Source organism: Bombyx mori, chromosome 12 (genome assembly GCF_030269925.1).
Source record: "Bombyx mori chromosome 12, ASM3026992v2".
Classification (NCBI taxonomy): domain Eukaryota; kingdom Metazoa; phylum Arthropoda; class Insecta; order Lepidoptera; family Bombycidae; genus Bombyx; species Bombyx mori.
The window spans coordinates 3,815,340-3,833,729 of NC_085118.1; the positions used below are offsets into that span (position 1 = coordinate 3,815,340).

Consider the following 18,390-nt stretch of genomic DNA (forward strand, 5'->3'; position numbering starts at 1 on the left):
GATTTTACAAAACAGTGATTTTGTTTTAAATGACATGAGACTTATTAGTTTAGACGTTTTTACCGCTTCAATGTATTCAATAGTAAATACAATATTACAAAACCATACCTTAGACCAAAACAGAACGAGCGAGTCCACTCAAGCGATACAAATAAATGCGTTACTAAACAAAGTACTTTCCTGATATTTGTTCGTATTGGTGTTTCCGCTTTAGCCGTATTAAGCAAAGTACTTGGATACTTCGCGTTAATGACATTGCATTAAGCACTGACGCAACGATCCGGCTACAACGACGTAACATATCGAAACATTTCCTGTAAAATAAAAGTCTTTTACGAACCTTATTGTTATAACAATAAGATTCAGTATTTGTAATTGACTTTTGATATCAACATGCACTGAATAAATGAAAAGACAGTATTTTCCTGTCTCGATGTTATTTTAAAAGACAGAGTAATGTCTTTCACAATTTTTTGATGAATACGGTATACCACATTCATAAAAAAATCTATAATGTTCAATACCTATAATTAGACCTTCGAAACCCGACAAATTTCTCAATTATAATTTTTTTTTTATACTTATTGTATACAAAAGAAAATACAATAAAAACAGATTTACAGAATATCTAATACTATGTACAAAGGCGAGCTTAACTCATTCATGAGTTTTCTTCCATTATTTATTGTATTAAAATAGAAAAATTAAGATACGAATAACTCCAACAGTTGTGGTTCTATCATTGCCAATTTCTTTGGAGTAATATCCTCTTCTTTCCGGGCTGCATGATATATCTGACGTCATTAATAAACAAAAACCATAATTTTGTCCACTCACTCCAAATACCGATCCCCGTTTTCTTCCAAATCGAATGTAACAAAAAGTTCAATAAGATTTGGTAGCGAACGTTATGCGTTGTTCATTGTCATTTCCATTTATTTCTGTCATGAAGCATTCACGGGCTCAGGTGTGAAGTCTATAGTGGCTTTATTTAAATGTTATATAACAATTTATTACTTTTCATTGGGTGAGTGGATATCATTTGCTTTGTGATAACTGTAGACACCGGTAAGTCGAATTAAATTTATTGGGGCGTCTGTTAAGCTAAATATCTTTGTCATTAAATAAACAAATACACATGTTAGATCAATACAAAAATTAAGCCAATTTATGAAAATTACTCAAAAACCAATCATGGCTCCGACACCAATATTACGTCCATTCCCGATTACTTGCAAGTACTGCTTTCCGTACTTCGAAAAATGCTTAAGAAAACGCTCGTATTTCTCTAAAAACGTACCGGTAATTCGTTTCGTAGCTTGTTCCAGGTAATGATCATGTTTTGTAAGTGCAATTCGAATCGGAACTTTTGTATTTGAATGGTATTTAAATATCAGTTTTATTTAAAGTTAATATTAATTTAACACATCTGGTATTGGAGTGTCTGAGACTAGCAGAAGTCATAACGTGAATGTCGCGACTCATTTTGGTACGGTTCCATGATATAGCTACTCGGAAAAGGTACCAGTAAAAGTTCTTAATCACGCTATCACAATCGTCATTAAGCAAACATTCTGAAAGAAAAATAGCAGTTACGAAATCATCGTAGCCTAAAGGATAGACGTCTGACGCACTCATATCCACCGATATAACTGTGCCGGTATTCGAACCCCGCAGGCAGGTACCAATTTTTGTAATGAAATACTTGGTTAACAAATGTTCAAGAATGACTTTGACGTTAATGGAATAAACATCGTGTAACCATAAATCAAACCTGCGAAAATTATAATCTGCTTATTTACTGGTAGTGCCAGCGTACCTATTTCTGCCGTGTATGCGTTTTTTAAGTGAAACTTCTTTAGAATCGTTGTGATTTCAAGCTCGATGAAACGAAAAAATAAGTCCATAGAGACACAAACACATAAATGTATAGGATTCAGCCGGCGAGAGAATGAGATAGAACACATTAGACGTTCCCGGTCTCCTCTTTGTGCGACTCTTTGTAGCATCCCCACTATCGTCTACTAAACATTGTCCATATGTATGCTCCTGTGTAGTGGGATAGTCAGTATATATCTTATTTATAAGCTTCACTTCTACCGTGTGTGACCTGCATACACACACACTTTTTTGTTTGAAGGGTGGGGCAGCCGTTGTACTGTAAAAACGGAGACTTGAAATTCATTTCTCAAGGTGGGTAGCGACATTGCCGTTGTTGATTTATATGGGCTCCAGTAACTTAGCACCAGGTGGACCGCGAGCACCCATCTAAGCAATAAATAAAATGCCACATATATTTTTATTGAATCAAATACGAAGTCATTGACCCGAAGCTAGACTTACCTAGCGGTAAGAACGAGCGTTCCCTGTACGATAGCCGATAGTCAAACGATTTTGTATACAAATTGGTTTAGTTATAAAACTGCATGCACAATTTGCTTTCGTGTTAAACGACTCGATCGGGGTATTGGCTTCTTGTTTTGTTTACTAGCTATTGCGTCTGTTGGCTTTAAGGTCCAATATTAAATTTTATTTAAAGATCAATAAAAAAGTTTTGCTTTTGTCCCTTATATCTTGCTCTGTCTATAAAAAAGCACGAATCATTGTCTCTTAATGCGTTAATGAATGACCGAATTAACAACTGATCTATTGGTTACAAAAAACTTATCACCTTGAGAAATGAGCTCGAAGTTATATCGCGCGTTGGCTGTCCCATACCTGAAATCGAACCACTTGACTGTTTCGTGGTAGACAGGATGGTGACACCTACTAGTGAGGCCTTACAACTAAATTTTGGTTAGCGGTCATATTAGGCTGGTCTCAAATCGATCAAAGATCGCGCGGGAGGTTACTAATGCGGTGGACCGCCAAATTAAAACGACTGTGGGAGATCCCTTAAATGAGTGCAGTAGAATGGCCTCGAGCAGGGAGAGATGGCGGAATATCGTGTGTCGCCTCAAGTTTGCCCCTTCCAACGCTACATGACGATCACGACCACATTGTCAAGAGTGACACAATTGAGATGAAGAAGAATACTCAAATAACGCTGATGCCTAGACTCCGATGAATCTCTTAGTTGCCTTTTACGACACGTGAAAAAATGGCTCTCAGGCTGATACCTTAACTCTAGGCCGAAAGCATACAGGTAAAGGCCAAGGTGGGTGGCGCATTTACGTTGTAGATGTCCATGGGCTCCAGTAACCACTTAACACCAGGTGGGCTGTGAGCTCGTCCAACCATCTAAGCAATAAAAAAAAGGACAGCTTTATTATTACAGATTAGCTTGGAACAGTCATAGCTAATCCCCAAATAGCTAAACCAATACGGATGTGATAGTTAGAAGCACAGTGAGACATGATGATCGATTATATATCTTTTTCTATTTCATCTACAAAATCTATTTAATAAATTATTAATCATAAATGAATGTTTGTCGCATGGGCTTTTTGAATCGGGTCAACCTCGTAATAATGAAATATACAAAAACTTTTATTACAATTTTAATTAACTAATTAAGTAATGAAAATATTGAGTTTTTTAATATCGTTTTAGAGAATTTTAACCGAATTAATTGGGCCATTTATTACACGATCTTACTTTTCGTTGCATTTGATCTTATAATATTCAATACAGTTGAAACCTTAAAATCGTCTAATTGAAGTGCAACTGAATAGTGGTACCCACCATTAAATGTAATTCTGTACCTGCAGATTTCAAAATCTCACAGTAAATACGCTACGCGACTTATGGCTGTTACATGCAATAAATGCGGTTAAGCTGCGATTTAGAAACCACATAGATTTAAACATCTATATACAAAAATATATATATGTGTGTATGTTTGCTTAGATAAAACTCGCGAACCGTTAGCCCAATTGATTAGGACCTAAGCAAGTGTAGTTTTTGCTCACACGGCCCATACTTCACATAAACACCCCACAAATCATTCAATCCCGTTTTTTGCAGGATAGCATAAATTTGCATATTGTTGTGGGCGAAGCCGCCGGCGAAGCAGTGGTCAGAGCTAGTCTATACTAATATATAAATATGAAGTGGTTTTTACGGATTTTCCGTTATAACCACTGAACCATGCATCCGATTGACTTGAAACTTGGTATCCATGTAGAAAATACATGTACTTAATGCATAGGCTAATATTTATATGAGTTTTGGACTCCCTACACCAGTTGCGGGGGCGTTAATGATGAGAATCTTTGTGGGGGTGAGAAACAATAATGTTAATTTTAAATGCCCAGCGAAGCGGACGGGTACAGCTAGTTATTTATAAAAACAATACCAATGATATAATTGACATTATGAGCTTTCTACTTCACCAACGTGAACATTTGTTATTTAACTGGTGGTAGGAGCTCTTGTGAGTCCGGACGGGTAGCCGGGTGCCGTGAAGCAGTAATGCGTTTCGGTTTGAAGGGTGGGGCAGCCGTTGTAACTATACTGAGACCTTAGAACTTATATCTCAAGGTGGGTGGCGCATTCACGTTGTAGATGTCTATGGGCTCCAGTAACCACTTAACATCAGGTGGGCTGTGACCTAGTCCACCCATCTAAGTAATAAAAAAAATACTAGGTAGTCGTTTTGGAATTTAACGCCAAATTTTCAAGAGCGAATTCCTACGGTGAAATGAATATTCACAACAATATGCTGTTGGCGAAGTAAAAATTTTGCATTTTCCTTACGGAGCTATAAATCTTGGAGAGCTAACTCGCCGTCTAAGCTAGTCTGAAGTTCGCTCTCCCGAGTATTGTAAAAGATAATCATCAGTGCTCGTTTAAAATCCAGTCGCAAAGTTATTCAGAACAATATTATGTACTTTCAAACAATATTAGTATCGGTGCGATAACTTTAACAATCACGGTATAAAAATGCCACTGTGATTTATAAATCAAATGATTTCGTCACATTTCGCGAGTTATAGACATGATTAAAACTGTTTTTATGGGACAATCTCACCACATACCTTACGCCTTAATCGTCCGTGACCACGAAAACTGTATTCGAAACATCGGAAATAATAGCTTGACAGCTAAAAAAAAATTGTGATTAAACTTTTTAAATTTTTTTTTATTGCTTAGATGTGTGGACGAGCTCACAGCCCACCTGGTGTTAAGTGGTTTTTGGAGCCCATAGACATCTACGACGTAAATGCGCCACCCACCTTGAGATAGGTATAAGCTCTAAGGTCTCAAGTATGCCCCACCCTTCAAACCGAAACGCAATACTGCTTTACGGCAGAAATAGGCAGGACGGTGGTACCTACCCGCGCGGACTCACAAGAGGTCCTACCACCAGTGATTTATAAATGAAATGATTTCTCCAAATTTCGCGAGCTATTGTCATCATTGAAACTGTTTTTATGGGTCAATCTTACCACATATTTTACACCTTAATCGTCCGTGACCACGAAAACTGTATTCAAAACATCGAAAATAATAGCTTGACAGTTAAAAAAGTTTAAAGTAGTTTTAATTTTACAATAAATTCGCTTAAGAATAATAATTGTTTTTATTTTTTTATTGCCCTAGTAGGCAGACGAGCATATGGTCCACCTGATAATGAGTGGCTACCTTGGCTCATGGACGTCAAAATATTAGAGGCAGAGCCAAGCCGCTGCCTACCGTTAAGGGAATTTGCGTTATTAAAAAAAATGTTAATTGTATTTTTTAAGTGCGGCATAAACTAAAGGGTTGTCAAATATTTTTTTTATTAATATTAAAAAAAGGGATTCGTTTGAATTACACAATTTAATAAATAAATAAAAACTCAATTATTGTTAAATAAATAAATAAATAATAATAATAAATATTTACTAACAATCACGCCACGTTAACTGGTCCCGTGATAAGTTCGTAAAGAACTTGTGTTACAGGTACCAGATAACGGAAATAAATGTAAGATTTTTATTATACACATACATATATTTAATATACATCCATAACCCTGGAAAAGACATTTATATTTATCATACAAATATCTTTCCTTGGCGGGATTCGAACCCGCGACCCCCTTGTGTAGTGACCATGTCACTTACCACTACACCAGACGGCCGTTCGATGAATTTATTATGAACGAATTAGATTTGGGTAACCAGAAAACTTCCTCCTTTCTGTGTTTTTGTTTGTAGGTGTCGGCGCTTTGTGCTTCTGAGGCCATCGTGTATAACCATCCTGCTAATAGCTACCTGCATAATTAGTATGCTGTAAAACTAATTATTAAAACTCATATCGCAATGGGCGGTGACTGACTGTGTCCATTAATACGGAATGGCTTGACTTTAGCATCAACACAAAGACATTTATCTATCATCGAGCGTGGTCAGTACTTGGATGGGTGACCGCCTGGGAACACCACGTGATACTGGCTTTTGGCAAAGCTAACGATGAAAACACACTTAATTTTTTTAGAAAGTAAGGAGAAAGTAAGAAGTAAGAAAGGGTTAATACGCTTTAGATCGTCATACAACGAAATCCCAAACCAAATAAATCCAACCTCTAGATAATTACTGGCTAGGTAATTAATAGCACTCTAGTCAAATGTCAAAAATTTATTTACTTTTTTTTTGGAGTTTACTCCTTTAGAATCGATTTACATATATAGGCCCGGGGTATGAAAATTATGGGGACCAAAATCGTACTAGCATGTCACACGAAATGCGTTATGCGCCTGATTGGCTCCTGATTGCGTGATGCGTGCGCGCGCCAATCAGGAGCCAACGCGCGGCCGCGTTATCGCAGGTGACGCCGGGCTGCTGCGCCGGCAGTCCGCCACAAAGCCTCGTACTGATCGCGCGTTTCTCTCATTATTGTATTTTCATATATTTGTTAGTCGTTTGTTTTGTGTCTCGTTAATTTGTTAATAATCTGTAGTGTATCGTGTTGTCGTAATATAGAACTATTTCTCGTATTGTTTCGTTTATTTTTTTATATCCAGTAAACTCCAGTCGTGCGTCGGAGCGGACACACACACTTTTTTTTACCTACCTAAGCTGGTAGCCTTGAGAGGCTATTCCAGCGTCACCTCAACTAGTAGGTGAACTCACGGGGCTCAAACCTGACGACGTTGCTAACACGAACCCTAGCAAGAGCCGTGCTTCGCAGAATCTACCACCGGATCGGAAACGCGACCCCCTGAGAAGATCCGGCGAGAAACTCAGTGGGCTGTATCAGAGGGTACCTATTTACCTTAGTCGTGCATTACTACAGAAACAAGACTTAAAAACGTCTGATGTTAAAAATAATAAACATGATTTGAAACTGTAAAAGTGAGTAGATTTATTTAGAAAAAAAAAACACCCAAATTAACAAAAGCCCGACTTGTAAAGCAAAGACGCTGGCTACATCAAATTCATTACTCGGTTCATAGCCCCCTATAAAATTCCACGGAGAATTCTTTGGCAACCACTAAACGGTTAGTTTGCAGTAGATTTACGGCACTAACGTTATTTATTCGAAGCTTAGGCCATCCGTAAACATTGTTGCGTTTTTGTGGCTGAAATATTTCGACGACGCAATCTATTGCTTTTGTATTACGTCGGGCCATTCTTTATTTGCGTTTGTAAGAAAAATTATGTTGACTAGAGGTCCCGCAGTAGTCGAAATTCGACTATAATTAATTGGAATTGTAAGTTTGTACACTATTATGATTGTGTTTTATACTTCTATAATCACAAATTTCGACAAGACTACACTATAAAAAATATTAACAAAGACAAACAATATTTAATCTATTCTCAATTTGACAACAGACGTCAAGAACAAAAGTTTGACAATAAATAGTATGCATGCGTGTGTGCGTCAAATATATGGTATGTAGTGTGTGTAATGTTTTCTTTATTGATTTAATGTATCTTTTATGCATTATTTTGAAAAAATATTAGCATTGTGCACTTCTTCTCTATATTCTCTATAAGTGTGCAAAATTTCATACTCCTCCGTCCGCGCAATTTTCGTAAAAAGGGATACAAAGTTTTTGCTTCACGTATTAATATATAGATTTTAAGTAGGAAAATCGCATAAAATGCTTGTTATTGCTTCGATACATTTACATAATATTGTTTAAAGTTTTCTAAAAAAAAAAAAAAAACTCAATTAAAACTACAATAGATTTTTTTTTCCGTGAAACTAATGAAATTAATGATAATGCGAAATACACGCCAACATTTTGAACAAGCCTATGTGTGTAACGTGCCTAACGCACTCTTGCTGCATTTACGAGATACGTGATACCTGCACGATCGGTTGGATATCGGCGGGTGTACACAAGGTACCCTGCGCCAAAGCCTCATATGTTTACAGATCACGCCGGCGCGCGCCCTTGTTTTTTTGCGAATACATTGTTTGTATTGAAATTTAATTTGAAATTTTCAAAGGATTCACCGGAATTACGATTCGTGCTTATAATATGCGATATTGCAAAACCCGAATGAACGATGGATTTTGTTGGATATTAAATTTCCAAGGATTATTAATTTTGCGTATTTATAAAAGCTTGTTTTGTTATTTTAACTGTTCGTATGTATCATTATAATCTCTACATTCATGTGAGATCCCATTTTTCCTCGATTCCTTTCCGGTACGATGCAGCTGCTGGCTCATTTCAGCGTCAGTTGACAAAGGAGGTTTCCAACGCAATGACTATTCGTTGAGACTTCGACCATCTCTGTGTGCATTCATAGCTCCTTTATGTAGGACTAGTGACTCCGGTAGCCACGAAATTCGATCCCCGAATGAATAATTTTGTCCGGATAAAAATTACAAATCATAAAATCCAGTCCAATCCAAAATACCAGTCACAAGATTAAGACATGTAGAATCACTATTTCTCCCACCGATCCGTTGGCAGCCTAAAGGGCGATTTCAGCTACGCGCGAATAGGTCGATGAACTCACAGGCTCAACCTGCAAGAATTTGCTAACACTAGCCCTAGCAAGAGCAGTGCTTCGCAAAATCTACCGCAGGATCGGAATCGCGATCTACTGAGAAGATCCGGCGAAAAACTCAATTGGCTGTGTTTATGGGTAATTTGCTCGTCGAACTCTTACGAAAGAAAAAATACTTCGCTTTCAGATAATTTTGTAGAGTCGGCCGTGTAGGAGCGCGGTTCAGTCGCGTACTCTTGTTTATGTTTATTATCTATGGCGTACTGACTTAATGTGGAGACCGAAAGTCAACCTTTTGTCGAGAGTGATGGCTATGTTCGAAGTCGTCGTGGTCTAAAGGATAAGACGTCCGGTGCATTCGTATGTTTCTATGTTCGAATCCCGCAGGCGAGTACCAATTTTTCTAATGAAATACGTACTTAACATGTTCACGATTGACTTCCACAGTGAAGGAATAGCATCGTGTAATAAAAATCAAACCCGCAAAATTATTATTTGCGTAATTACTGGTGGTAGGACGTCTTGTAAGTTCCGCACGGGTAGTTACCACCATCCTGCCTATTTCTGCCGTGAAGCAGTAATGCGTTTCGGTGTGAAGGGTGAGACAGCTGTAGTACTGTACTGAGACCTTAAAATTCACATCTAAAGGTGGATGGCAGCATTTACGTTGTAGACGTCTATGGGCTCCGGTTACCACTTTACACCAGGTGGGCCTTGAGTTGAACCACTCATCTCAGCAATAAAAAAATGTCCTTGGCAAGGCCAATGAGGTTTCGAGGCCCTCAGTATAGGTGGTCAAAGACCTGGAGGAATGGAGGAAAGGAATGGAATTACCGCCCTAATTCATGACGAAATGCTAATAGTGGTGTCGGGAGGGCGACTCCTTTAGAAGGGCACGGGTGTGATTTTCGGGGGGTTGATGTCCGAAAACACTGTCCTAAGTTGGTAGCCGCGATCTGCATTTTATCATGCTGGAATGAGAGCTTCCTACTCCTAGTATATAGCTGTATTTTCAGCGAACCGGCGACCTGGATAAATCTTTAATATATAAAAGTTAATATGTATGTAGAATCGGCAATCGAAATACATCAAACACGAGAAGGGAATTTGTCATCAGAATTAAAATCCCTTCAAAGATTCGATCGCGTATCCCTTCAATTATTTATGTTTATTTTGCTTTTACAAATAATGTACACAAATGAGCAATCGCTTTGAATAATGCTCTCCTTTCGGGGAAGGTATTAAGGCACGAGCGGAAGCGTGTTTATTGCGTTCATTTTTCTTTTTACCATAAACTGCCATTGATGATTTTGGCGGTTAAATGGAAAATACTTCTATTATTATGTATATTTTGAGGCAGCCGTGAAATACTGTATTTATTATCAAATTATAATAGTATATTTTTCAGAATGTCTACTGATGTCTGAAATAGATTGATTTAATCAATAAGACCATGAGAATATGAGAGGATAATGAAAATATTGTACAATTATATTATCTGTCTGTTGACTATTTTTTTAAGTTAATTGAAGACACCAGTGAATGAAGGGGCTAAGTACCATATTTAAGATTATTGAGTTTTTCCATTGAATAAAGGTGTTATGTGCCTATGAAATAAACCCTTAAGCTTCCGGATTTAAAGGCTATTTTTAGAAAATTTCATGTGATGAAGGAGTTATGAAAGAAAAAAAAGGCAACTAATAAAAGTTTGTTGCCCGTTTTCTCAAAATTAACAAATTGTATCGTAGCGCCTTCATCCACTGATGTCTTCAATTATGTTTTGGAGTTCAATATTCTATCTCTCCCTCTGTCTCTTATAAAACATAAATGCAGGCCTAACAAAAACAAAAAAAAATATTATGTCGTCAGTCTCGACGCTCACGGTCTCACACGCTGTAACACTATGGGTCCCCTAGCGCAATGAAACAAACACGAAAACAAAATAGACGAAAAATAAATAAGTATATAAAATTTATACCTTGTACCAAACAACGCGTCTGTGTAAACATGCCGCTCGTAAAAGGCGTCGATCATAAAAATATTTGATTAGGTTGTTCTCTCACAAAACAGCCAATTCGCCACGTTGAAAGTTTTATAAGATCTAACATTGTTTACTTGAATTATTTAGAAACTACAAAACTTTAGTGCTACACTGAAGCTGTACCTACTAAGTTCTTCGTGTCTAAGTGCGATTTTCACAAGATCCGAATATCACCTGCAGAATTGATACTGTCCTCTCAAAACAATTGAAGTAATAACTTAAAGGTTCAGAGCATCGCGATTACCTTTTAGAAAAATCTATTTTATACAGATATGTGTGCTTTATTTTTTTTCTCGAAACATCGACTGAATACTTAAATTTTCTAAAACAAACTATTTAAGGAGTTTCCTACATCTTGTAAAGTCAATCCTGACCGGAGCCCTCTTCTTCGACATCGCGAAGGCGTTCGACAAAGTCTGACATAACGATTTGATTTACAAACTGTACAACATAAGAGTGCAAGACAGACTCGTGCTCATCATACGAGACTTCTTGTCGAACCGTTCGTTTCGATATCGAGTAGAGGGAGCTCGCTCTCGCCCCCGTCAACTGACTGCCGGAGTCCGGCAAGGCTCCGCGCTCTCCCCGTTATTATTTCTCTGACCCATCTGGCGCTCTTCGCCGATGACACGGCTATCGACTACTCGTGTAGGCAGAAGTCGCTATTGCATCGGCGACTCCAGATCGCAGTAACCACCATGGGACAGTGGTTCCGGAAGTGGCGCATTGACATCAACCCCACGAAAAGCACAGCGGTCCTCTTCAAAATGGGTCACCCTCCAAATACCACTTCGAGCAGCCCACTCCCTAATAGGCGCGTTAACACCTCTGCCATTAGCCCCATCACTCTCTTTGACCAGACCATACCGTGGGCCTCGAAGGTCAAATATCTAGGCGTCACCCTCGACAGAGGGATGACATTCCGACCCCACATCAAAACGGTACACGACCGTGCCGCCTTCATATTAGGACCCATCTATCCTATGATTTGCAAGCAAAGCAAATTGTCCTTTTGTAATAAGGTAACTCTCTACAAAACTTGCATACGCCCCATCATGACCTATGCAAGCGTAGTGTTTGCTCATGCGGCCCGCACCCACTTGAAACACCTTCAAGTCATTCAATCCCGTTTTTGCAGGATAGCCGTCGGAGTACTATGGTTCCTAAGGAACGTGGATCTCCATTATGACCTGGAGCTTGACTCAGTCAGTAAGTATCTACAGTCGACATTGTTCCGCCACTTTGAGAAGGTGGCACGACATGAAAACCCCCTTGTCGTGGCCGCCAGTAATTACATACCCGATGCTGTGGACCGAATGGTAAACAGTCGACGTCACCCTAAACACGTCATTACCGATCCTCCCGATCCATTAACGGTGCTTTTAGATAAGTACCTCAAGCACCGGTCACCGTCCTCGCCGGATCTTCTCAGTGGGTCGCGTTTCCGATCCGGTGTCAGATTCTGCGATGCACTGCTCTTGCTAGGGCCAGTGTTAGCAACACTCCCGGTTTGAGCCCCGTGAGCTTACCTACATGTAAAGGAGTAGCTGAAAGCCTCTCAAGGATATCAGCATAGGTAGGAAAAAAAATAATTGTAGAGTATAAACGATAAATCTAGATTGTGATTAAGTAAAACATCTTATTATGTAATCATGAATTTATAATACCTATAAATATAAAAGTAACCAGTAGGCATAATCTTAGAGGAATAAACTCGCATACTTATTATTATATTTTTATTATTATTAAAAGAGCACAGCTTACGCTAGCTTAAGTTAAAAACCGTTACTCATCAGTGATTGGATTTTCGAGAGCACCATTTTAAATTATTAGTAAATTAAATTAATAAATAATATTAAACTAATGAAAACAAATAAATGGATTCACAACCAATTCAGGTTCTTCCAGTTACATTAATGCAGTTCTAAGTGTTGCATTTGAGTATTACTAGATGGCGCTGTTTTAAAATTCTCTGAGCTTAAAATTCAGCCATAATTCTTTATCGATAACCCTCCCGAAATCATGATCCACTACGGCTAACTTAGATGGTGTTTTACTGCAAGTTTGTAATTCGTATTTGTTCAGAATCATTTTAGTAACGCCTTTAATAATTCGCAACGACAATTGTTCGCCTGAAACAAAACAAAAAATACATTAATGTAAGTCTCACGACTTATCGACTATATCTTTTTTGATCTTAAGTCATTAATTAGTCAATCTATTTGTTGAAAACTTCAATTGCATTCTAATAAAGATGTCCTACATTCCTGAAAGCACCATGAAATAACCTAATTTACACTTTTAATTTACTGTAGATTAAAAAAATCTTTAATATTATTCAAACTTTTTCTACGGTTTAATCTGCCGTTTCTTTTTAATTATTGTATTCAAATATTCATAAACTTTACAGTTTTCGTGCTCACAGACAAACCCTGAGTTACGAAGACTATAAATAAGTAATTTTAATTATGTCTACGACTCCCTGAAGCCGAAGAAAATACTTTTATTATCATTTCGTTTGTTTGTGCATACAATATCATATTATGACATATGACTATGACATCTTCATGACCGGTATTTTTATTTTTTGATAAATTGTGTTTTTCGGGTGTCTTAACAACGCCATCTGCTGAAATAACTTGAGTGTTATTGTGTCTTTAAAAATAGTATTATTATTCACCAATAGACGTCTGGAAGAGGATTATTGAAAACACGATTAAAACAACATTTTCTGAAAATAAATCGTAGCTAGATCGATTTATCGCCCCCGAAATCCCATGTATACTAAATTTTATGAAAATCGTTGTAGCTGTTTCCGAGATTCAGATTTATACCTAGTCAGGTCATAAATTCTGTCACATGTTTAATGTAAAATAATTGAAACAAGTTTATTCATTATGTAACTATTCATATACCAAAATGAACTTAACAAAACATAGATTCTTATGACACTAAAGTTTATTTAAAATGACCTCCGTGATTTTGAATACAGGCCTTCAATCTGCGCGGCCAGTCGTCTATCGCAGCACGAACGAGGTCCATGTCAATATCGGCGGCTGCCTTAATCAAGGATGTCTTGAGTGACTCCAAATTGGGATGAGGCTTTGAGCACGCCTTTTCCTCCAAGTGTTGCCATATCTTGTAATCTAACGGATTCAGATCTGGACTGGAGGAGGGCCAGTCTTCGTGCCGGATGAAGTCGATTTCACGCGCCGCCAGCCAGTCTTGTGTGCTCTTCGCTCTATGAGCTGGCGCCGAATCTTGTTGGAATACCCAGTGCCTGTTATTGAACATGGTATGAGAAACAGGTTTCACACGGTTCGTCAGGACTGTATTTTGATACACAACTGCATTCGTTACACCTTTCTCACAAAAATGTACCTCTGTTAAGCCCCAATAAGAAACTCCCAACCATACCATGAGCGAGGATGGAAAATGACCTCGTTGGACACGCGGAATACGGTTGCTCGCTTCTTCACTACTGTGTGCGTACACCTTATCATTTTGTTTGTTGTAGCTCTCTTCTACGGTAAAAATTTTTTCATCCGAAAAAAGAATTTCCCGATATTTTTTTCCCGCGTACCGCTTCAACAAAGCGCGGCATCTCGTCAGTCTCAGGTCCATTAGACGAGCATTCAAACGATGTCCTGTTTTTCTTCGATATGCCCGAAGTCCTAAGTCTTCATTTAACACCCTTTTCACCGTGGTTCTGCTTAACTCCATCTGAAGGGCCAACAGTTTCTGCTTACGTTTGGGATTTCTTTGAATTCGCGCCTTCACAGCTTTTATCACTGCTGGAGTCCTAACAGACCGAGGGCGACCACTTCTTGACCTGTCATCTACACTAGAGACTTCATTGTATCGTTTCATGGTACAATAAACGAATCTTTTAAATTATATTAAAATTTTTCAGTATGTAAAAAATTTGAATTGGCGCGTAACCGCAACGATGCAACGCAATAATTGCAACACGGTCTTCTTTAAGCGTCCACTCCATATTTAAAAATGAGTAAAATTCTAAAAGTATACATTTTTATTTTCATGAACAATTCGAAATTCGAATTTAATAAACTTTTTTGTGGCCAGCATTCTAAAAGAAAAGTTTTTACTGTGTGACAATACTTATGACCTGACTATATATTAATATACAAGAATTACTCGTTTAAAGGTATAAGATAGTAAAAGAAACTGCAAAGTACCTACGTGTAGCTTAGTTACTAATTAAAATTCATTCACGCACTGAATCCAAAAGCCTACGAATATGAAGAATACTTCCAATTTGCGTATTAACATGGCGGGCACTGGTAACTTTCTCTTGACTTCTATTGTGTATAGTGGCTCGGCAGATATGCCGTTTCACACAACGGTATGGCACTTAAAATGATTGAACGTAGATTTAGTATAGAATCGGTTAATAACGGTTTTAGCGGTAGGCAGCGGCTTGGTTCTGCCCCTGGCATTGCTGAAGTCCATGGGCGACGGTAACCACTCACCATCAGGTGGGCCGTATGCTCGTTTGCCTACCAGAGCAATAAAAATAAAAAATAAATAAATAAAGTACATCGACTGTAGAAATCGTGTTGTGTGTGTGTGTGTGTGTGTGTGGAGGGAGTGTGACTTGTGAGTGTGAGGGAGGGAGAAAAAATAATATAACTAATAAAAAAATTATACATCAAATCTGTTAGTCTGTTTTTAGTCACTCCAAAAGTATATTAATCAAGTTCTTCATGAGACAATGCAATCTACACTATCTATTACAAAATTTGAAAGTTTGTATGTTTGAATGACTGCTCAAAAATCAATCACGCTTGAAATTTTGAAGGAATTTTGGATGGAATTTAGCACAAAAGTACTTTATAAGGTAGATAGTTTTTATCGTGTAAGTGACTTGAATATCATCAGGCTTATCTGCCAAAATAGTGTATTCGCTGGTTCCTGATTTTTTGCGCTGGTTCGTGATTACTCGGACCTAATTCGGATCGTTTGGAACCTCTGGGTCTGTGGAGGGACTTCGGTTCCCTCTGTATTTTGTACCGTATGTTCCATGGGCAGTGCTCTGAGGAATTGTTCGAGATGATACCGGCATCTCGTTTTTACAATCGCACTGCCTGCCACCGGAGTAGAGTTTATCCATACTACCTGGAGCCACTGCGGTCATCCACAGTGCGTTTCCAGAGGTATTTTTTGCCACGTACCATCCGGCTATGGAATGAGCTCCCCTCCACGGTGCTTCCCGAGCGCAATGACATGTCCTTCTTCAAACGAGGTTTGTGGAGAGTATTAAGTGGTAGGCAGCGGCTTGGCTCTGCCCCTGGCATTGCTGAAGTCCATGGGCGACGGTAACCACTCACCATCAGGTGGGCCGTATGCTCGTCTGCCTACAAGGGCAATAAAAAAAAATCTAAATCGATTGATATTTTATTGTTCGGAATGAGACACACACAATTGCGTATCCCGAGAAATTGCATTATTATTTCAATAATAAAAATCGACCTCTGACAACTTCACAACCGACCTTATGCAAGTTGTGTTCACACCTAAAAAGGTGAATTCAATAAATAATTTATTCATTTTTTCTATTTAACTTAAATGTTAATGTGTGTAAATTTTATCCGGTTGTGTGAACTTAATAAAAATAAAAGTTCTGAATTACAAATTTAACGAGGCTGAAACAGTAGGGCACTTTTTTATGATTCTAATTGTATTATCAGATGTACTAGAGTTTGTTTGGGTAGCAATTAAAACAGATAACATTGAAAATTTAATTAAAAGATGACGTAAGTAACATAGCGAACATTATAACAATAACGTAAAAATCTTACCGATGCATTTTCTCGGACCAGCGCCGAATGGTAAATAGCTGTAGCTATGTTTTGTAGGGCCATGGTCATCGAAAAACCTCTCCGGATTGAAGACTTCAGGGTTTTCATAATGCTCCTTATCTTTGTGTATCGCCTCCACTGGCACATTAATTGTGACGTTTCTATCAATAGTTAAGTTACTGTCAGGATATTGATACATCTTGACGCATTGCCTTGAAATGATCGAATGAGACGGATGTAGTCTCATAGTCTCTTTGATGATCGCATCCAAATAGTTTACCCCTTTATCCTTTTCGATAGAGTTTCTGGCCTTTTCTTGTATTTGAGGATTTACGGCTAATTCGTAAAATAAAGCGGTCAATGTATACAAACAAGGTATGTAGCCTTCTGTGACAAACAATGCTAAGGTCGAACTCGCAAATTCGTTCTCAAAAGCGTACACGTGTTTATCTTTCAAACTGACTTGATGCATATAACCAGAATCATCAATCAGCCTCTGCAGCTTCGAACTCTCCATATATTTACGTGTATTTTTCAACACGTTATTCGGAAGCGTCGATAATCCGAACGTCACGTATATTGACGGAAAAATATTCTTCAAATAGCTTTTAAGCTTCACGATCATCGACCGCTTCTGTAGAGTAGTCCTCAGTTCTTTTATCGATGTTCCTTCGTCGCCGAGAAGTAAATTGTCGAAAACACTATCCAGTACAACAGATAATAACTGTTGAACGTTTGTGTCGCCGTTTGCTTCAGACAAACATGCATGTATGTCGAATTCGCGACACAAGCCATTCAAAACTGCCTCCAATCCCTGTCGCAGCAGAGTCCATTTCTCGGCGTCAGCGTAAAACAAATTGTTTCGTATACAAACGTCCCGAGATTTGTCTAAACCGAGACCTCGGCTGTGGAAATACGCGAAATCCGTCGACAACATCCTCTTTATCGCGTCCGGATCTTTTACGATCAGATCCGGGATCCTGTTTTTAAGGCGACCGACGAATTTGTCTCCGGGATGTTCGTTGTACAGTTTGACAACTTCATCAGTGCTGTTGGTCAATCCCAGCACCCTGTGGTAGTCACTGCCGAAAAACGGGATCGGCGTCTTGTAGGGCACGTGCCTAACGTACCAGTAGCTGAAGAACTTGGTGACGTAATCGAATACCAAGGCGACTATCAACACGATGAGTACGGACAAGTTCAATAGGAAACTTTCGAAGAACATTTTGCGTTCGCACGATGCGGCGTTACGTCGGATACTGGAGGATCGCTGGCTGGGTTCGCATCTCGGTCAAAATAACGGTTTCTCTCTGTTGAGTTCATCTCGGCTGAGTGTAATTTTTTTTTTAATCCAAGTTCAAGTTCACGCCAGAGGTGTTTTTAATTTGTTTTCTTTTTTTTGTATACGATTCGGGTACTTACTTGACGTGCGTATGTAGGCCGAGCTACTGTTACATGTTTTTCAAATTACGGAATAGTAGACAGTTAGTTTTGTTCTGCGTACCTACTTACGCAATATATTTCAAGTAAATGTTCAATAAGAAGCATCAGTTTTACGGACATTCGAAGTCGTCGTGGCCTAAAGGATAAGACGTCCGGTGCATTCGTATCTTGCGATGCACCGGTGTTC

General features: G+C 38.5%; 1 protein-coding gene across 1 annotated transcript; it reads right to left on the bottom strand.

Annotated features, from left to right (window-relative positions):
• Window positions 1-12,580: 12,580 nt before the first annotated feature.
• On the bottom strand, window positions 12,581-18,021 carry CYP338A1 (cytochrome P450 6B2-like). Its single transcript, NM_001282222.1, has 2 exons — window positions 16,761-18,021; window positions 12,581-13,070 (listed from the first exon to the last, which is right to left on the bottom strand). The coding sequence occupies exons 1-2, from the start codon at window positions 17,983-17,985 to the stop codon at window positions 12,901-12,903; spliced, it is 1,395 nt and encodes a 464-aa protein (NP_001269151.1). The 5' UTR covers window positions 17,986-18,021; the 3' UTR covers window positions 12,581-12,900.
• Between the last annotated feature and the right edge of the window lie 369 nt (window positions 18,022-18,390).

Bases quoted from the DNA above. Each gene is read 5' to 3' on its own strand.
- CYP338A1 (NM_001282222.1), bottom strand. From the start codon at position 17,985: ATGTTCTTCGAAAGTTTCCTATTGAACTTGTCCGTACTCATCGTGTTG. The intron at 13,071-16,760 runs GTAAGATTTTTA...GTTTTGTTTCAG, and splicing joins TGGTCCGAGAAAATGCATCG to GCGAACAATTGTCGTTGCGA.